This window comes from Sphaerodactylus townsendi, linkage group LG01 (genome assembly GCF_021028975.2).
Source record: "Sphaerodactylus townsendi isolate TG3544 linkage group LG01, MPM_Stown_v2.3, whole genome shotgun sequence".
Classification (NCBI taxonomy): domain Eukaryota; kingdom Metazoa; phylum Chordata; class Lepidosauria; order Squamata; family Sphaerodactylidae; genus Sphaerodactylus; species Sphaerodactylus townsendi.
The window spans coordinates 26,360,789-26,381,401 of NC_059425.1; the positions used below are offsets into that span (position 1 = coordinate 26,360,789).

Consider the following 20,613-nt stretch of genomic DNA (forward strand, 5'->3'; position numbering starts at 1 on the left):
TCCCTCCTGGCAGGGGCTGATGGGAATTGTAGTCCATGAACATCTGGAGAGCCACAGGTTGCAGACCCCTGCCCTATACAGATTTTGTCTGCACATAGTAAAAAATATCACAAGAAGAAATTTCTGCTGGACCCACAAACACAATTGTTTTGGGTTGTTATTAACTATGATTCTCCTGTGCGGAACCTTACACTAAAAATCCATATGAACTATTATCCCATTTTTCTTTTAATTCCATCGATATGTTGAGATATTGATAATACACCTTATGCTGTGTTTGCATCATTGCTTCAAAAAAAAACCACTCTTCCCCCTAGCTTTTTTTTTAAAAAATCACTTTTATTCCAAAATATTCACATCCAGACCCAACATAGGTCAAGAATTTGCTGCACAAAGACCCCATACATAGTACACAGAGCTCCAGTAATATACAGCTTCAGATGTGCTGACATTTCTGTCTTCTGTTTTTATAAAAGCAAACCCAGTCTTCTTTTGTGTTACAATTGTACATTATTATTATTATTATTACACTATCCCACATTCTGACAATGTGAGGATTCATTTAAAGAGTTCAGAGGATTCAATCCTGATACTTGATCGTAGATAATTCTACAGAGAGAGATGGCACCGCTCCGAAGACAGGGGGGTGCCACCACACAGGTTTCAGACATTTGCCTTTTGAACAAAGAAAGGAAAAGGGGAGAAGCACAGATCTCCATTATCGGACCCATAAATTTGTGTTCAGAACAAAAGACTTGGACAGAATCCTGGAGAATTTCACATGCTCTCTTACAAAACTGTTTTGTTTTTTGTTAAATTATATTTAGATAGCTAGTAGTATTTATATATATATATATATAAACATTTCTGTTCCGTACCATCATCTGGACCAGTATGTCTCCCCCTACTCATGGTTGCTGTACATTGCAGCATGACCGGGGAAGACATTTGGGGTTCTAAAAATCATTCCAACAAGCTCACGCTGGGATCCTGCAGAAACAGGAAATACTTGTTTTGAACAGAGCAGATGAAATCATGTTAGGAGCAAAATATATCGGTATATTCTGCTGAAAGCCAGTAAGAAATGTCTGGGGAGGTTGGAGCTGGCAGAGAGATATTGATGCCTGACTTTTCAGTTAAAGGGGCACCATTCACAATTCAAATCTATCACAACTGATAAGGATTCCTATAGATCACCTAGTCTGGCCTTCACAGCAGCAAAATTCCATTGGTCCTGAGGCTGTGACTCAGAGTAGAATCTATTATGATGGTCCAAAAGGAGGACTTGAGGAACGCACCAATTGCCCTTGCTAATTTGCAACTGGAAGGCCGGTGGCAAGAGGTTCCGCTAGGTGTATTGCTTCCTTGATCCTTCGCAAAGGGTACTCGTCCCTTTGATAACAATTGTTGCAGGCAATCTCTCTGCCAGGTCTGACATTCATCCCAGAATGGAAAAAAAATGGATTCAATGGATGTGAACACTGATGGTCATGGAACTAGAAATGGATTAATCTCCCAGAGTAGTTCTGAGAAATTAAAAGGAGGAAGGTTACTGAAGGAAAACTAACAATACCACCCCATCAGTACTGGGTGAGTTAAAGCTTGAATTGTTGAGATTTCTTTGGAACAGAAGTTTAGCAGAAGATAGCAGCAAGAAAAAAAAAGATAACAGTAACACATTGCCAGCCATTGGCCCTTACTGTTGTAGGTTCTATTACCACCTACACATTCTGTTGTCTGGGTGGGGGATGAACTGGGAGAAGATGAGTCATTCCCAAATAATGTGCAGAATTGCTGCACAGGTGTTTTGCTCCAACTGTGCGTTGAATGCCCTTGGAAGCAGCCAAGGCGCAGGGTCCCGCCTTAGACTTCTTAGTAAATTACATACAAGGTTACTCACTACGAGTGAATACAATAACATGTGTAAGTCCCCTTACAATGGTCCTTTCCTTAGCTCTGATCAGCTTCGATGTCTCAGAATCAAGATAATTTTTTTGTTATTTAAAAAACAAACAAAAAAAGTCCTTCTTGTGAAACCCCCATCGCAGGACACCAGGCAGACATCCTCTTGGTTCACCATTAGAGTGCATTCAGTGGGGTTTAGCAGAAGGAAATCCTTGGTTATGACAATATGCCATACTCGGAGAAGTAAGTCACGGACTTATTTCAAAACGAAGGGTCACTTTTGCTTCCATCTGTAGAAAGAGACACAAAGGAAGGAAGTGGTTGGTTAGTACTCTATGGTTTCAAATTCACTGTAACATTCCTAAAGGATAGATATTTGCCATCAATCATTGTGTGGTCGGTTGCAGAAGGACCAAAATATGTGCAACATTGACCGCTTCTCCCCACCCTCCCTTTGCTTTATCTGACAGGTCCAAAATTTTGACACTGCAACAGTCAACCCTTTCCCTCCTACCAGTCCTAGTTCTGATGCTTACCTTCATGGAAGCCTTCTTGCATATGGCTCTGGAGTTGATACAACTCATCTAACCCATCACAGGGAGAGTTTGAGGCACGTGTCTCAAAGGCTGTTTCATAGGAGGCCAGTTCTTCCAAAAAGCATCGCTCTTCTGGAGGCAGGTCCATGCTGGGCGAGGGAGCCAAGGCTCCTTGGCTACTATCTTCATTGTCCAAGCTCACTGGACTACTGACATTCCCACCGCAGAACTGGTGGTGAGGGCACCTCATACCTGTGCCACCTTTCTCGAACAGAGAGGCAGACAGGTCTTGGAGAAGGGTCTCAAGAGCATCCTCTTCCAGGAGATCTTCCTCTGGACAGGTCAACAAGGAGAAGTCAACACTCCTCCAATTCTTTGGAAGCTGGAAGTCCAGGCATGCTTCAGGGATGGCGGCCAGTGCAGAGAAGTCAACAGCAACCTGACTGTTCTTGGCCAGCTCTCTGGAAGGGATGGAGCTGAAAGCTTCAGCCAAGCTGCTGATCTGCTGGGCCAGTAGTTTGATCTCATTCTTCTCTTTTTCAGAATATCTGAAGAAAGTCTGTTTGATGGGTGAGGCTTCCGGAGTCAGGATCCCCTCGGGCACCATGGGCACATCAATATAGAGAGGACCTCTGATCTCAGGCAAGGTCATGACGGTACAGTCCCCATTACCAGGGCTGTCCGGGGTAGGCGGTAACTTCTCATAGAGAGCACTGCATTGTTCCTGGGTGTAGAACAGCTCAGAGGAGGTGGTGGTGATGGTGGTAGTGGTGGGGGCTGCAGACGGAGCAGGAGTAGTCACTGGAGGCAAAGCTGCTGGGGCAGAGCTTGAGGTGTAAGACTCCTGGGTGGCAAAGAGGAAGGCAGAGCCCTGGTGGGGCGTATAGGGAGGGGTGCATACAAAGTCTTTGGAGGAGCCACCAGGGTTGTCCCTTCTTAAAGTCTGCTCATAGCCGGTTGGTACAATCACATAGCTGAATGCTGGGCCTTTGCCGAGGAGACTGAGTGTGGAGCCAGGGGCCTCCTCCATGGAGGAGATATTTCCAGGCTCTATCAGCTCCTGGGGCAGACCGGCAGAGGTTGTCTCTGTGAATCCCGAAGGGCAGTCTGTGCCACCTACAGCACTAAAATCAAAGGATGGCACAGCAGCACTGCTGGTTGGGGTGCTAGCCATAGGTGTGAAGACTTGATCAGGGCTGGAGAGCTGCCCTGGAGACAGAAGACCTTCTAGGAAAGGTGGTGTGCTTCCAAGGACATAAGCCACTTGGGTTTCTTCGGTGGTCAGCTGCTGCTTGAGGCACCAGGCTTCAGAATCACTGCGAGAATAAAGAATGGGGAACTTAGTTCAGTATCCCAGGGGACCTCAGCCTCAGCAAAATATAGGGACTTGCTCCTGCTCAAGACCACCTGCTCCCTTTTCTCCAACCTTTCTCTAATCCCAGATTTTGGATTATAAACTCCTCGCAGGCAGGGAAGTGTCTTTTTTTTTTGCATAATAAATTCTGTGAAGCTCCAATGTCCTATAAAACTCCTACCATCAATTCCCCTTGCCTTGTTTTCTAGAACACTGTGCTGCCCATTCATTTTTAAATTATTCCGTTTTTATATGTTTGTCTTTGTTTATTCATTCAGGAGTGAAAAGCCCTAGATTAAAATGAAATCAGGTGGGAATCGATTACACCCTGCAATATTTCTTTTCAGAATCCCCTGTAAATTGTTTGTTCCCACTGTTGTCTGTTGCTTTTCCAGACTTTACAGTCTTATTGGTGAGTCTGGAGGCTTCAAGCACCTGTTTCTCCATGTGGCCAGAGCAACTGCATAGCAGATTTGTAAGCGGCCATTTGTCTGAGTTGTTGGGCCTGTGATAAAGTTTGTCCCTCCCATGCAGCAGGGGTCCTATAGAAGGCAAGTGGAGGTGACCTTTCTGAAGGCAGAGCGAAAGAGGGACAATTTTGGCCAGGGGATACAATCCAGTTTTATAGAGGGCTAACTTCAGATGGTGTACCCCTCCCCGCAATTGACCAGTGACCAAACAAAATGATGGAAAAAAAGCCTTGACAATTCCATCCATTGCTAAGCTTATTAAGAATTGTAATTTGCCCCCCATCAAACAATTTGCCCATCCCCCATCAAAGGTTCTCAATCATTACCTTATGATATAGCTGTGGCAAATGATAGGGACATCAGTATTCTCCAAGCGGAGAAGCGAGTAGATCCATATCCAATTCAGGCCATCTTTCGTTTGGAGTCGGAGGACCATTTCAGCTTGGGTTTCGTTCGTGTCACCTACTGGAGAAAGAAGTGCACAAGGAAACATTTAGACCATCGGCCTCACCAAAAGATGCAGCTGAGTCACTGTTTCCTGGGACACAGCAAATGGAGGGGGTGGGATAGAGCAGTGGGGATACTCACACAGTCGGTAGTGCTGTACAGAAGCATGAGTGAGATCTTCCGGGTGGATCAGGCTGTACCACGACTTGCGTAAAAGCTCGCTTTTCTCATAGCCCAAGTGAAAAATCACACTAGAAAACAAGCAAAACCAAAACGAGAACAGTCAGTACTGGCCAATGAACAGATAATCATCTGCCAACAGTAGCTCGTATCAGGCTGCACCCTCACATCTTCTGCCAGGCACCCATCCCCTCACATTCACAGAGCACCTTCTCACCTTTCAGATATGTCCACAATGGCAAGATCTTTTGTGTGCCGACTCTCAAATGAGGACAGGAAGAATGAATTTGGACTGATTCTGGGCTTGGGGTCCAGAGGAGTACAAAAGGCAGTGAAGACCGGGTTAGTGGACCAGTAGGAACCAGCTGGTGGCTGGTAGAAGCTCCCTCGGATAAGAACTAGCTTGTTTCCCGCACTTTGCCTCCGGATAGTCTTGGAAGTGTTAAAATGGCAACGGAAGAGTCGACCTGGAATACCAGAAGCATTGGAAAGGTCAGAAAAGAGAGCCATGAAAGTAACAGCTGCTTCGTACATTCACACTGCTAGCACATTTTCTAACACTGAAGGTTCTACTCTGCTGGGATTTCACTTTTTTCAAGCCGTTTGCCTTTTAACGTGGGAAGCATTTCTGGGCTCAAATATTTATTTTGTTTTTTAAAAAAGAGAAAATCTGGGGCTCAAAACTTCTGACCTAGAATCCCTTCTTCCCAAAACCTGGTATTCAGAAGCTGACTTTGGCAGCATGATGGTGAGGGAAGGCTGTTTTTCTTCTACAGTTACTTCACATTTGCTATGGCTGAGCCTAGGCATTGGGGGGAAAGTGCTGGAATTGCCTTGGTGAATCTTTGCTTGAATTAAGCCCAGCTGGATATGTTTGCTTTCTCATCCCTGCTGGTCAACTTTTCTATTAACTGGCTGGCTGGTTTGGATTCCTTCCTTTGCCACAATTCCTCCATCCCTTACATTTCATAATACAACCCCAAAGTTACTGAAAGAACTTACTGGTATCTGTTGGAGAGGGCAGGGCCAGCTGGTTCCTCATCACAAAGTGATCCGCTGGATCAATAATATCATAGATGCTGTCCCCTTGGGCAACCAAGTCCACCTGAGGATAAAGAAGGACATCAGGTGAGATAGAGAAAAAGCACTATGGTATCGTTGCTAGTATCAAAAGGAAACAACATCCAACAGACATTGATAGGCAGATCAATAACTGGTACTACTATATTAAATAAAAATGATCAAAAGGTCTAGATGAAGTGCTCATGCTATATGTCTACTTTAATGGCTAGCAGAACCTGAAGCACTTTCAGATTGTTGCATAACTAGGTACGAAACCAAAGGGTTATTCTGTCTCTCCACTTTATAGGAAACATTTTACAGTGTCTCCCCCTTTCTCAACCCACATGCAGGTCAAATACTTACCACAGAGTGTCCCAGGTGCTCAGCAACATTTTCTGACACATAGATGAGTTTGCCCTGTCCGGTGAATGCCAGAAGAAAGCCCGGAAGCGTCTGCATGAAATCATCCAAGTCTTGGGAAGAAAGCAATCCCTCCACGCCTTCTGAAGTTGTACCTGTTGATAAAGAAAAGCAGAGAAATCAGCAATGTTTTAAAAGTATCATGCCTCATGCTAGTATGACCAGCAGCAAGTTATATTTCAGCACTGGGGACAGCAGCTGTCACTGACCACCTCTTGTTGGCCATTTCAGCACCAGAGACAGCAGACACTTCCCCAGTCCTGATTAGAGCTATTGACATTTCAGCACCATGGACAGAGACCTGTTGGCTCCCTCCATCCCAAAGACACTTTGTTCCTTTAGACCCCACCTCCCAACTTTAGGCTTTAACTGTTGTCCTCCCACCTCCAGCAACTCTTTGCCCTCTCAAGCATTGAGCTGTTTTTTAAATCTAGCATCCAGTTAGTTACCTCTGGAGAAGAAGATGGATTTCCGAGTATAGATGCATGCCAAAGACATGATGTGCAGGTATGACAATCGGAGTTTATCCCCTTCAGCTATGGGCAACAGGTCCTTAAGATTCCTGATTTCCGCATTGATTTGGTCTCGCCGTGCCTTGGAAGCTCCCTTCGTCGACCGATACATTTCGGCTTCCGAAGATCCGCGTGGCTAGCGCTCCGGCTCCCTCAGTCTCTGTCTCTCTGTCTCCCAGATGTCTGCCTGTGGATCTGGTTGAGAACCACAGCCTGCCTCCCATCTTTTATAGGCTGTTGGGAGTGTGGGCATGTTAAGGAAAGTGGGGTGGGAAGATTTGTTCAGATCAATGGAGGGACATGGCTGCAGAGCCGTTCCCCCTCCCTTTTTTGGGCTAGGGGGAACCCAACGTCACTGGCTCCTGAATGACGTAGTGAGAATGGGGAGGGGGGGTGGAGAAGCGGAGGAGGCAGCCAAAGAAACACTGCACCGAATTAGGAGATAAACCAGACAGAAGAGACTGTTGGAATCAAAGCTCCAAGCCTGCCTCTTTCTCTCTCTTCCCTTTGCTCCCAGACCCAGATATCAGCTCTTGCTTACTGATGTCTCTCTCTTCTCTCTCTCCCCACACAAAATGCTTGCTTTCTGAACTCCTTCATGTGCAACCATCAGTTCTAGATTTTCAGTCTTCCTTTCCTTCTCCCCTTTCTCTTCCTTTTTTTCTTGCACAAAATTGTTTACCTGTTATACTGAATTCTTCCTCACACAATTGTTTTTCTTTGTTTTCTTCCTTCACTTTTTCCTGCCTCTTCCTTTTCACAAAAATATTTATTTCTCAAACCTCTTCACCACTTCTCCAAAACAGAAAAACAGGGCCGGTTGATGGTGGCAGGGGAGAGAGAGAAATGCCAAAATTGATGGGCTGTTGTACAAAAAGTAGCTCTGAACTGCAACCTCAAAAGGTGTGTTTCTCTTGTACTCTTGCCTGGCTCTCTCCTCTTTCTTTTTGGTATATAGTGCTTATTTCTCTAATCATCGTCTCTTTGTAATGCCGTAAGAAAATGTACCTATGTGGCTTCTTAACAATATAAATGTTTGATCTGTTAAAATCATCCCAACCTGTTTTCTTATGCTTTGCACCCCTCAACTTGGATTTTTCTGTTTGCCTTACATATTCTTACTGTTTTCCCCCCTTCTTTTTAGTACAGAAACCTTGTGCCAAGCACACCCTTATATAGGATTTCTCTCCAGGAATTCCGACTTCTGACACCCAGCAATCTGTAGAGGGTGAGTGAGTTCCTTTTCTTTCTTTTTTTTTGTCATTAACTCCCCCAGCCATTCTTCAATAAATAAATAAATAAGTATGGTCTTAAATAACATTTTCTATATGGAGCCAAAAATAGATAAGAAAAGAAAAGGGAAAAAAGGTGCCTTTTTTTGGCTCCATTGTTGCCAAAGCAACTAAATTAAAAGTGACAGCTCTCTGTCTCCTGTTTTTGGGCTGTTCTTTTTTTTTTCCAGAGGGGTAACCTAAATTAGGTAACTTGCTTTTGCATAATCTCTCACTCCATATAAGGAGAGGAAGTTGAGATGGTGGGAAGAGAATAACCCTTTGTGGTCTGGATGCTTTTGCACCTGTCTGAGGCTCTGCCGAGGGATGCATCCGACAAGATGTTCTTTATGGAAAGATTTTAAGCTACAGAAAAAGAAAACAAATTTGACCAGATCTAAGATCATACTAGATTTGCTTTTCTTGTCATCTTCTTCTATTTGCTGTGTTATATTTCTTTTTTTTAAAGAGGCAATACTAAACTAGTCCTGTGATGGGGGAGGCACTACTTCCAAGGTGTTATGCAATGATAGCTTTTCTGCATTGCAGAAGCTTTGTTGATGCAATTGGGTTGTCTTGTGATAATGAACCTCTGAAAAGTTCCTTCAAACTCTGCTTTTATTTATATGCTGAAGGGACGATGTATGTGCATATATTAGAATGTCTATATAATCAGAGGATGAACTTCTCTGGGGGGCAGGGGAAGATGCAATTAGGCTCGGCACAGCTCTCTTCTGTTCTATCCTCAGATAAGTGAGCACACTGGTAATATATCCCCTCCAGCTTGCAGTACTCATTGGAGGGTAGAATTTCTTAGAAAGAAGGAGTGACCTGTGAATGACCCAGGAAAATCAACAAGACTGAACCTATATGCCTTGACTGTAAAGAAAGGGGGTCATTGGCTCAAGAGAACAACCCTGAAGCTACTGAATTCTTGTAGGAATCTAGATGGCATTAACTGTACTGGCCTGTACTGCCCCCAAGCTCTTAGGACTAGATGTCACAAGAAGAACCTGCATTCATGTGAGGGCACCAGTAAGGTCTGTCCTTCTCATTAGGAGATGGCACTGTCTACAGAGGAAAGGCTCGTAAGTGCTACTTCCAGACAAACAGGTGGATACGTCACAGAAGTTCCCCCAGAACCTTTCATAATGGCAGCTGTGGAGCACATTCTTGAAGACACCAGCTTAGCTGAAAATGGCACAAGAATTGGGATTTACAAAAAAAAAATTGGCATACTTTCCTAGTCTGACCAAGATCTGGTGACGATTATGAAATGGCCTTTTAAAAAGATAGGGCTATGGCCTTAATCAAAACCTAGAATATCAAGTGCCAGGATAAACAGTTTGGTGCGGGGTGGTGGTGGTGGTGGTCTGTCTTCATGTTCTGCTTGTGAGCTTCTAGAGACATCTGTCTGACCACTGTCCAAAGCAGGACACTGGATTGGAAGGCAGTTCTTACATTTGAATGGGGAAAGGAGGGAAGGGGGAGAAAGGAAATGAATCCACAATGTTTCATTGTTTTTCTTCCAGTAACATAATGCTATAAATAAGTAGCAGGACACCCACCCACCCTGCACATTTGAGGTTTTTCTACCAGTGGGAAGTCCTCTTCTGTTGCCTCAAGGATCATATTCTGCTACCAGTCATCCTTGGCAAGTGCCCACCCTGTATGGCATTGAGCTCTACTGTTGAGCTGGCAGGACCAGGAATAGCAAAGAGGGTCTGTGGAGCAAGCGAGTAGAAACAGAGCATAGAGTTCTGTATACGGAACAACTGTGGCCATTTGTCAAGAGGGGCCATCTGCTCCTGCAAAGAGCAGTGAGTCTCCATCCACACATACCACAGGGAACATAAGTTTTAAAGGGCACAGTCATTTAATGAAGATTTGCAGGGAGGGAGTGGGCAGAAACATACATTTTAGTCACTGTTTTGTACATTCTGCATGCACATCCTGTCTGAGCCCCTGAGTCTGACTCTCTGCTCTGCTCTGCAGGAAGAACAGATAGGAGGGGGAGGGGGAGGCATGAGCTTTTGAACTAGCCTAAGTAGGCATCCCGAATCATTCCTTGGCCATCTATTTCATCACAGATTTCCTCCACGGAACTTTGGCAGCTTACACAATTCACTTCTCCTCCATTGCAACCTCTCGAAAGCCTTGCTTAAGAGATAGTGGCTGGGCCAAGGAGACCAGTGAGCCAAGGTTGCCAACTGTTAAGCTAGCTGGCCCTTTATTATCAGTTTGATCTGCATACAATAATCACACCTGTCATTTAACTTGATGCCATGGAAAGCTTCAGCTGCCCATTTCCTCCCCTTGAGGAAGAAGAATGTGTTGTTGAATGCAACTGACTCATGGCTATCCCATCCACAGGGGGTTCTCGGCAAGAGATGAAGAGAGGTGGTTTGCGGTTGCCTTCCTCTGCATAGCAGCCCCAGTTTTCCTTCATGGTTTCCCAACCAAGTACCAACTGTGGCTGACCCTGCTTAGTTCCCAAGCCCTCATAAGCTTAGGCCACACTTAGACTATTTAAGCCTCTATTAAAAGGGTAGGATATTTTTCCTCCTGGTTTGTCAGCAACTTTATAATGAGCCTCCTCAATAAAACCACTGGAGGGATCTTTGACTCTCACAAGTTTATGCCCCCGAAATCTTGTCCGTCTCTTGATGCTACTGGACTCGAATCTAACATCTGGAGGAGGGAATTTCATACTGCACCAAGAAGAGAGGAGCATAAAAGAATACTGACAAAAAGAAATTTGAGCTAGGTAGAATTTCCAGTTGCAAAATTGGGGCGGGAGGTTAAAAACCCAAATCCTGACCCATGCCTAACAGCAACTCAATCTGCATACCAGTCCAAGCTGTTGTTAAAGGCAGAGGAACAGAGGGCTGAAAAAGAAACTGGCAAGATTTCAACAAGGAATTGGGTGCTGGATATTGGATGCTGTAGATAGGCCTGAAATTATGTGTCCTTTGAGGAATAGAGGTGCATTGAGCAAAACTTCCAAGTGGAATACACTACCTCAGAGTGTGGTGGAGTCTCCTTCTTTCGAGGTTTTCAAAGAGAGGCTGGGTGGCCATCTGTCAGGAGTGCTTTGATTATGTGTTCCTGCATTGCAAGGGGTTGGACTGGATGGCTCTTGGGGTCTCTTCCAACTCTTCTATGATTGTATGAGTTGCCAACGGTGGCTTAGGTAATTCCTGGAAACTGGGGGGCAGTGTCTGAGGAGAACAGAGTTTGGGGAGGAGAGAGAGCTTAGGGATGTGATGCCATAATACAGTCTGCCTTCCGAAGTTGCTTTTTCCTACAAGGGAACTGATCTCTGTAGTCTGAAGATCCATTGTAATTCCAGGAAACTCCAGGCCCTACCTGGAGGTTAGCAGCCACCTGTTCAAGGTCTGGTGCATCAGCCAACAGGCCACACTTCAAATAGGTGATAGAGTCCAAACCGCATTCAGATCTGAGAAGGTGAAGAAAGCTGTTTGGACTCTGAGCTTCTAACTGAAATGCCACCCCTTGGAAGCTTTCCTCAATCTCCCCAGTTTCTAAAACAATGCACCCTTTCAGGCCTGTTTTAGGCTTCAGGCCTAGTTTCTCAGATTATTTTGGGAGAAAAAACTTTACAATTGATATGATTCTGACAGCAGCTTGGGCCTAGCATTAAATTCTGCAGTGCAGTTATGCACGGCATTTTACTTGTAGTCTGCTGGGTAGCTTTGGACAAAGCTTTTAGTCACCTTTGCAGGCTTATGCAATGGAGAGTGGAGCCAGCAGAGTGGAGTGCGGGACTAGCTGGGCTGGACAATATCACTGATTGGACAAAGCTTGTACCCAGGTTGCAACGACAATGACAAGAGATGTAGGCCTGCTGCAGCGCTGACAATGCTGCAAAGGGGAATCCTTGACTCAGCTTTGCCATCCTCCAAGGTAGCAGCCCCTTTGGAATCTTCCCAGTCAGTCAAAAGGCAAGTCTGTTGCTGCCTAGATCTGGCCTTACCAGCTAAGGCAAACTTCTGGGCTGCTGAAACGTGTGCTGGGAGCACTGAGTGGACACATGAAAGCACAAATCAAGAGCTTTGTGATTCTAGTCCCAATAGCTCTCTCACAACTTTAATCTTTCCAGGGCCTCAGACAGTAGCAGCCAACTTTCTTGGCAAGTGGGGTCACCTCTTGGGTTTAAAGAATGAATGAGAGGGATAGTGGTGTGTTTTACAGGAGGCATATGGCCAGTCCAGCATGGGAGAGGAGAGAGAGGAAGCAGTGGGGCTTGGAACTCCATCCCTCCTTTAACCATGTTCCTTTGGCACATCATATCCAATCTGGGTGGTGCTCCTGGGTGGTGCTCCTGAGCCCTTCGGGGGAGGGCGGTATATAAATGTAATAAATAAATAAATAAATAAAAAGAAAGAAAGAAAGAAAGAAAGAAAGGAACAATGTACAGTACTAGAAAGTTCCTCTGAACATGTGCACGCTGCCTTTCCCCCAGCTCCGGGGCCTTTTTTCTTTTATTCATAGAAGAGATGCATTGCTGTCCTCTCCCTCAAGGCCCTTTTCCACACTGACAGCCTGTTTTCACTGATGGTAGTTTCAGAGATAAGAGCAGGTTGTACTGTCAGTGTCTGGAGCCACTCTGGTCATGAGGGGCTGGGAGCAGGTTTAGCCCCACCCCTGCCCCCCAAGAACAAAACTTGAGTATTTATTCACCAGCTGTTTTTAATTAGTATTTCTATTTCCCATAGAAACCTGTGGTTCCTCAACATTGCCTTTAGAATGAGGCACATGTGAAATTTTGATCAGAGAAGTCAGTTCTATGTTATTGACTGAAATGTCAGAAAGGAGGGGAATGCTGGCAATCAAGTGGTGGCCGTCTGCTAACTCAAGAGAAGTCCAAGGGCTTGAGCGTGTCTGGAGCAGAAAGTCCCATTCTTTAAACTCCACGCTGCATTCATTCAGTGGGGAAGGAAAAATGTTATACTCTGAGCATGATCAGAAGCATGATTCTTTTGTTACTGGACATCTCACAGAGTTTGTTCTGGGTTGAACTCCGAACAGGTTATGGAGCGAAGCCTTGGTTGCAATGAAGACCTGTTAAGTCTATCCTTTTTAGAAAAATTCTGCTCCAGGGGGGAGTCTGAACAAAGAGGAGGGTCTGTCTAAAAGAGTGGCAGACAGGAGGTCTTATGTGCTTCCAGATTAGCCTAAATTTCAGTGAATCTGAAAGCAAATGTGTTAGTGATTCATTGCCCTTGTAGCACCCTGTGTGGATTTGGGGAGGGAAGGGAAGAGAAGGGCTTGTGGGGAGGGAGGATTGGGTTGGTGACTGCAGAACTACTCATAATGGCAAAGTTTCCAAAATTCTCCCCCCTCTCCCCCCTCAGGTCTAGAAATCTGCTTGGGCATCTTTCCCTTCACCTCTTCCCTGCTAATTTGGGTTCTGAATCAAGAAGCTAAAAACAGCAACCCAGTGGCTAAATATAGCCAGCCTGGAGTGTGCATGATGGAGCTCCTTTGCTTTGCAATTCAGCTTCTGTAATGCACAGTCCCTTTGCTGCAGAGTGTGGGGGCGGCCAACAGCGTCGCTCATAGCTGAACACTGCAGTGGGGAGAGGGAAGAGAGTGAAAGCAGAGGAGGGCGCGTTGAAGCTGTATTTTTACCCCAATAAGGGAGTGATAGATATATAATGCATATTTGGCATAAGGAATTGTTTGTATCACAAGTGACAGACATACCAATACCCTCCTGCTCTCGAAAGAGATGAGGTATGCTCTGACCTGTGTGTGAAAGAAGAGCACATCATGCTCTACCATGCACGAGCATAGCAGCTACAGATGGTAGATTTGTGCTGGGTTTTCTAAGTCTAGCATTGCAGTGCCACCCGAAAGACCCCTGTCAGTCAGAGGGATCTTACACAAGGAGCATCAATGGATTTGGCCATCTCTCCAGGTTCTGATATTTTTTGCTGCTGTTTGTTTGCTTAGGCCCCGCCCATATGGGTGTGGCTTGGAGCAAATGTGTGAGAGGCAGAATACATTCTGCTGCTTCCCTGACTTTACCAGACAAGAAGGGCAGAGCTCTAGTTGTCCTCCGGGACCTTTCCCCAACAGTTCCCAAAATGGGCTCAGGAATGTTGATAACCTTGTCTGGTAGCTAAGCACAGGAACACAGAAGTAGCCCCAAATCCATTCTTTCTGAGTCCCTGCAATGGTGCATGTCCATAAATTCACCAGCCTCTCCTACTGTTAGTTCAGACAACCTAGACCTCAATATGGGACTAGTGTGGTTTTAGGTACTTATAGACTAAACAGCTTTCAGGTGGCTCAAGCAAGCGAGCTGATCCATATGATTTCTGAGTCTGGAGGAGAGCAGCATGCCGAAAGCAAACTCAGGAGTTCATGGCAGCAACAAGATTTAAACCCCAGGTCACCAGGCACTCTGATTCTTTGACTGAAACACAACCTATATTGGAGGCAGGAGGAGGAGAGGAAACATTAGCAGAACTGTACTGTCCGAGGCGCTTCCACGGCGGGAATCACTAGGTGTTGTGCTTTTGGTGTGGTTCCTGGGAGGAAAGTCAGTACGTTGCAGCATTCTTCTGATAGTTCGCCTGATATCAGACGGCTGGCATCTTCAGAGGATCTGATCCTCTGAAGATGCCAGCCACAGATGCAGGCTAAACGTCAGTAGAGAATGCTGCTCTAACATGGCCATACAGCCCAGAAAACCACACACAGCACCCCATTAGCAGAACTGACCATACTCTACGCCCTTTCCTGGTGCTTGTGGAACTGTGGTTTCAGGCTGATTTTGACATCTGCCAGTCTCCTGGAAACTCCTCGAACTGTTGAGCGGGGATTTCTAAGATGTAACCTGTCACTTACATTTGTTTCTGGTACTGCGCAGCTCATGGGGGTGCGGGCTTAGCTTTGAAGCAGAAATCGGGAGGTGCCCTTTAGCCACTTTTATTAATACTCCATAGGAATCTGTTATTACAGAGGCTTCTTTTCACCCCTGGGTAAAAAGCAAGATGAGTGATCCAGTGTGTCAAGACTTCCATATGTTCATTTTCTGCCACCCAAAGTTAATCAGAAGCTTTGTCCATGGGGGTGCTTCCCCTGCCACTTACCAAGGGCAGCTATTTAACTAGCCACACTTAATTCGAGTTATTTGCAGGAATATGCTGATACCGGTCAGGACCACTGCCAGCCAAAAAATCAATCTTTTGTAATTAAGTGATTGCCAATGTCCAGTGGGGCCTGGCAGTCTCCCAGAATCACAACTGGTCCCCAGGACTAAGCAGAGATCAATTCGCCTGGAAAAAAAATGGCTGCTTTGGAGGGTGTTTTCTGCTTGCATTAAATCCTCTGGCTGAGGTCCCTCCCCCAGCCCTGGACTCCCCAAATCTTCAGGAATTTCCCTTACCTGTTTGCTGGCAACCCTATAAGCTTTACTTCATTCACACATATGCCTTTGCTGTATGAGGAGGAGTATGTATTACATGCACTCAGACACAAACACACGGGAGTGGTTCTTCGTGATCATTCAAACCACATGCTCTGTGGAGTTATTTTCTTGTTTCCCGTCGCACATTTTTGACCCCCTCCTTTCCCCTGAGCTCATGCAGCTGCTCTCTCTCCCAGGGTCAAGTATTTTGCAAGCTGAGCATCCCTTTGTCATTCCTCGAGAAGGGACCACACAGAGCTGGCATTGGTCCCAGGGCATACCAGGGTAGCTCTGAATGCAGGCCACCACTGATGTCCCACGCTTCCTGATACTGAGGTCCAGTGTTGCCCAGTACCTGGAATGGAAGGCCACGTGAGTAAATATTATTTCTAGTACACTATTCTTCACACCTGAATCAGGGTTGGGTTCACCTGAATCTTCACCTGGGTTCAGATCATATTTCTGCCATGAATCCACAAAGGAGCCTTTGATAAGACTGCCTTCTCCAAGTTTCAGGGCCCGGCTCCCCAATATCAGTGATATTACTTCGACCCAGGGAGCCTTGAACATCAAAAAATATATAGCATTGAAAATCCTGTTGGTCTTTAAGGCACTAGGCCCAAATCTAGTAGTGTTCTATTTCAGACCAACACCACTGCTCCACCTGAAACTATCCTGTAGGTTTGGCTAAAGCATTGGATCCTTTCCAATTTCCTTTTGGAAGAATTGAAGTGTTGTGCGGATAGGCTATGCTGGCCTGAGGACCTGATCTCAAATCCGCTAAGGCCACATGGAGTTGCCTGGCTAGTCTCCCAGCCCAACCTACATTTTACAGAGGGTTGCTGTGGGAGGATAAAGTGGTTGGGCAGAAGAAGCGGTAGCGACTTTTGGTAAACTCCCACATTAAACTCTTTTGGAGGAAGAGCAGGGGAAGAATTAAGCAATGTATGGAAGCAGCTTGACTATTCCAAAATGGTGCATAGCTTTACTATTGTTAAGTTGTTAAATTAACAGTAATGATATTACACACACACACAGCTTTGGGCTTCTGTAAAACAAAATCTCAATCCCTTTGCTGAGCACAACCCCCCCCCCCCGCCTCCAGCCTTCCTCCCAACCCTTTTTCTGAGTAGCAGTTCACTCTCTGGCCCAATCCAGCTTTACACTCCACCAGGTGGACTGCCCTACAAAGAGAGATGTGGTGGGAAACAACCCTGCCTCCCAGGCACTTGAGCTGATCTTGGCAGCTTAACAAAACTGGGTTTTGCCACAGAATATACACACTTCCTGAATGCATACAGCAGCTTGCCACCTACCGGCTGTTAGCTCTGGACTAAAGTAGAAGTGTATATGATGTATGTATTCTCAAAACACTGGATTGTCATGTTCGCTCTCACCCCCCTTTTTTTCTCTTAGTTGTAAGGACAGTGTTAGTTATGGCAAGCTGCTGTTTTCCCCTGCTGGCCAAAAAACATCTGCTGCTATGGGCCTGTTATTGCAGATCATAAGCTTCAGTTCCCACTTTGGTAGGGTTCTGGCTCAGTAGCAGAGTACCTGCCTTGCATGCAGAAGGTCCCAGATTCAATCCCTGGCACCACAGAATCATAGAGTTGGAAGAGACCACCAAGGGCCAACAAGTCCAACCCCCTGCCATGCAGGAACCACACAATCAAAGCACTCCTGACAGATGGCCATCCAGCCTCTCTTTAAAACCTCCTCCAAAGAAGGGAGACTCTGCACCTCCTAGGTAAAAAAGCAATCCATAGGTGATATGAAAGAAACCCTTTGGGAGTTGTTAAGCCAGCCAGAGTACAGTGATATGAAGCTGAGTCAAAGGATATGACTCAAGAGAAGCAAGTAGCCTCCTGGTGTCCAATAATGTAGTAAAAAATCAGCCGTGCTGCTGAAAAGGACCCCTTTTCATCCTTTTCCTTTGATACAGCATTTTGGGGCTGAAAGTGCTTTTCTCTGATTGACTGTCCTTTCCACCAAGGAAATGGAGCAGGGAGACTCTATTGTAGCTTTCTACAGCAACTGGTGTTCTTCTGGGCCTCTGTAAATGGCCCAGTCCCAGGACTGTAGAAGCCATAAAAACGCAGCCCCAGTGATACTGGAACAAGATGCAACCATCTACTAAGTCTTCCTTCCTTCCCTTTAATCTCAGGATGATCACAAAAGAGGCAAAGGCCCTTCTGACAGACGCAGGCTTCACATCCATGCTGCTGTATCTGAAACCAGGGACTGAATGCTGCAATCTGTATTAGTTTAGGGGGCGGGTATAATACATTCAGTGACGGACAATGGAGGAGGTACTTTGTGTGGTGAAAGGAAAATCATTCTAGGGGTTGCAATCTTGTTATATAAAAAGGGCCCCCTCACTTGTACTGCCTTTAATCTGTTGCTTTTAATAACCCAAGAGAACAGGCTATTTATATTTCCCACCTAGCCAAGAGGGACAAAGAAAAAATTTAAAAAACTAGAAAATGTGTGTTTTGTAATCATGTTTCCAACAGGGAGCCACAGAAAGGCTTTGAGATGCAATCTGGGTCCACTGGAGGGGGTCACTTTCATACCTTAAACCACTCCACTCCCTGCAAACATACTTGCAATCGAAGTCTTTTTCGTTTGAATTAATCTTGCTTTGCCTCTTATATGTTTCCTGGCCTGGTGACCTACACATGAGTTCAAAACAACAACTGTTCTAGTCCCAAGAAAACTCTCTCAAAGGACATTCATTCCAAACCCCATCTACAAACTAGGAAAGGTCAAAGGTAAAACCCCAGGCACCCAGCCATAGAGACATTTGGGCACTCTAAAGCATCATTTGATACAGAGGGTAGGACGGAGACAGGGTGATTGCAGGTAGGTCTGGGTGACTCAAGGAAGTAAGTCAAACTATATGCTACAAAAGAATTGGGGGACAAACACATGATGCTGCCATAGTCCGGATTACTGGTCTGTTGAGGTCAGTATTACCTGCTCTGACTGGCAGCAGCTGTCCCAGGTAGAGAGTTGTATTATCACATATTGCTAGATACTTTTAGCTGAAGATGTTGAGGATTTAACCTGATCTTTTCAAGCTGGATATGCCAGGGTCTGAACCTGGGACCTGTTCCACCTGGGCCACAGCTGTTCCAGGATCCCTGCAAGGAAGTGCTGGCTTCCTAGAGTGAGACATGCCAGGGCTAGAATCTGCCTGGGAGGATCGCACCAACTGCTCTGGAAACTCTTCTGTCATTCATTCCAAGACAGTAAATGCTGGCTGTCATTTTTTAGTGGTGAGGGAGAGGCACTCTGCACATGCTTAGGCCTACCCTTAGGTCTGTGCTTAGGAGCAGCAGTGGCATAGTGGTTAAGAGCAGGTGCATTCTAATCTGGAGGAACTGGGTTTGATTCCCAGCTCTGTCAGCCTGGATCTGTAGGAGGCTCATCTGGGAATTCAGATTAGTCTGTGCACTCCACACATGCCAGCCGGGTGACCTTGGGCTGGGGCCACAGCTTTTCTGAGCTCTCTCTCAGCCCCACTCCACCTCACAGGGTGGTTTGTTGTGAGCTTGAGGGAAGGGCAAAAGGAGATTGTAAGCCCCTTTGAGTCTCCTGCAGAGAGAAAGGGGGGATATAAATCCAAAAGCTCTTTCTCTACCACATGTTTCAACACTGAGCCTTTTGAATCCTAAAGATTGAAATTAATTTAGACCACCAACCAATCTGATATAGACAAGGGGATTCCTTTCCTACCGCATAGCTGGCAGTTAGCCCTTGTGGCATCCTGAATGCTAATCTATGCACTACACAGAAGGCTCTTCCCCAAAGAAGAAATTGCACTGCCATTCAAAATCTTCTCCTCATCATCATGCCTGTGAAGCCAAAAAGAATAAAGGGGACAAAAATCTTATCTTACAATACATAACTCTTCATAATCTTAAAACCACTAGGAACAAATTCATTGAAACACTAGGAACAAATTCATCTTCATTAATCAGGCTTAAAGACTTGGAGATAACTTTCTGTTCAGGACCACTGAAGTTAAGAACCACAGTGCATTGGGTTCCAACCAGTGGTGGGATCCAAAAATTTTAGTAACAGGTTCCCATGGTGGTGTGATTCAAACTGGTATGTGAAGCGCCAATGGGGTTAGGCTGGGCTAGGCTGAGGACTGCCGACGGGCGTGGCCGGGCATTCCGGGGGTGCGGCATTCCTGGGCGGGGCTGTGGCAAGGACGCAGCCACTGCGCCGGTCCTTGGGTGGGAAATCCACGAATGCGCAGGTTTAGGCTGCTGTAATGCCTGTGCACCTCCTGCTAGACTGCTTCAAGTTCTGCACGCTATCGCTGGAGAGGAGGGGCGAATCCAAGGGCAAAAAAATCATGTGGCTTAAAATCACCACCAGTAACCCCTCCCTCGCACACACAAATAATTAATAACCCACTCCAGGGAACCTGTGAGAACCTGCTGGATCCCACCCTCTAGTTCCAACACATCCACAGCATGGGTGTGAAAAGGAGTACTACTTGCGCAATACCAGAGGCAATATATTATTACTTCAAGGTCTACAACACCTCAGAGGGTGGAATTTGTAGCCTATATAGATGGGCAAGAATAGCCTGCCCCTATAGCAAAACAAACAGCCTTAGCTTCAGTGACAGCCTCTCTCTAAATATTCCTACTTTTTTGCTCCAGTCATAGCCCCTTTGCTGTGGCCCCATGAAGAAATTGCCATGTTTAGCCCCTTCCCATTGCTACTCCCATCTCCATTGGTACAGGAGGGGAAGGATGGCGTGGCGGGGGAACAAGATAAGAGTAAGGAACCTGTCCAAGAAAGGTCCCCTTCTTCATCGAAAATATCTCAGTTGTTGCCATGGTGACCCACCCACGGCTTCACCAAAAAGTACAAGAGAGAGAAAGAGAGAAGCTTTTTATACTTGAAAACATTGCAGGAGGGGAGAGAGCAAAGGTGCGGAATTTATCAACCCCATTCCCAAAAGCCCCCCCCCCCCCCCCCCAAGGACTTAGCAG

General features: G+C 45.8%; 2 protein-coding genes across 3 annotated transcripts in view; one reads left to right on the top strand and one right to left on the bottom strand.

The window, feature by feature from the left end:
• Positions 1 to 318: 318 nt before the first annotated feature.
• Positions 319 to 7,117, bottom strand: NPAS4 (neuronal PAS domain protein 4). Its single transcript, XM_048519352.1, has 8 exons — positions 6,824 to 7,117; positions 6,318 to 6,469; positions 5,895 to 5,997; positions 5,110 to 5,359; positions 4,854 to 4,963; positions 4,592 to 4,730; positions 2,442 to 3,757; positions 319 to 2,195 (listed from the first exon to the last, which is right to left on the bottom strand). Exons 1-8 carry the CDS (start codon positions 6,996 to 6,998, stop codon positions 2,167 to 2,169), a joined length of 2,274 nt encoding a protein of 757 aa, XP_048375309.1. The 5' UTR covers positions 6,999 to 7,117; the 3' UTR covers positions 319 to 2,166.
• Positions 7,118 to 7,333: 216 nt separating this feature from the next.
• Positions 7,334 to 20,613, top strand: part of LOC125443083 (transmembrane protein 121-like) — a 36,534-nt gene continuing 23,254 nt past the window's right edge. The window contains exons 1-2 of one of the 2 annotated variants that reach the window (XM_048514978.1): positions 7,334 to 7,789; positions 8,031 to 8,114. The gene's annotated coding sequence lies outside the window, so the exon portion shown is untranslated. The remainder of the gene's footprint in view (positions 7,790 to 8,030; positions 8,115 to 20,613) is intronic. The other variant, XM_048514985.1, reaches the window with a different exon arrangement.

Excerpts from the sequence above, each read along its gene's own strand:
- NPAS4 (XM_048519352.1), bottom strand. The coding sequence starts at position 6,998 with ATGTATCGGTCGACGAAGGGAGCTTCCAAGGCACGGCGAGACCAAATC. Across the intron at positions 6,470-6,823 it reads ATCCATCTTCTTCTCCAGAG|GTACAACTTCAGAAGGCGTG; the intron begins GTAACTAACTGG and ends CTTTATCAACAG. Across the intron at positions 5,360-5,894 it reads GCCCTCTCCAACAGATACCA|GTCGACTCTTCCGTTGCCAT; the intron begins GTAAGTTCTTTC and ends CTGGTATTCCAG.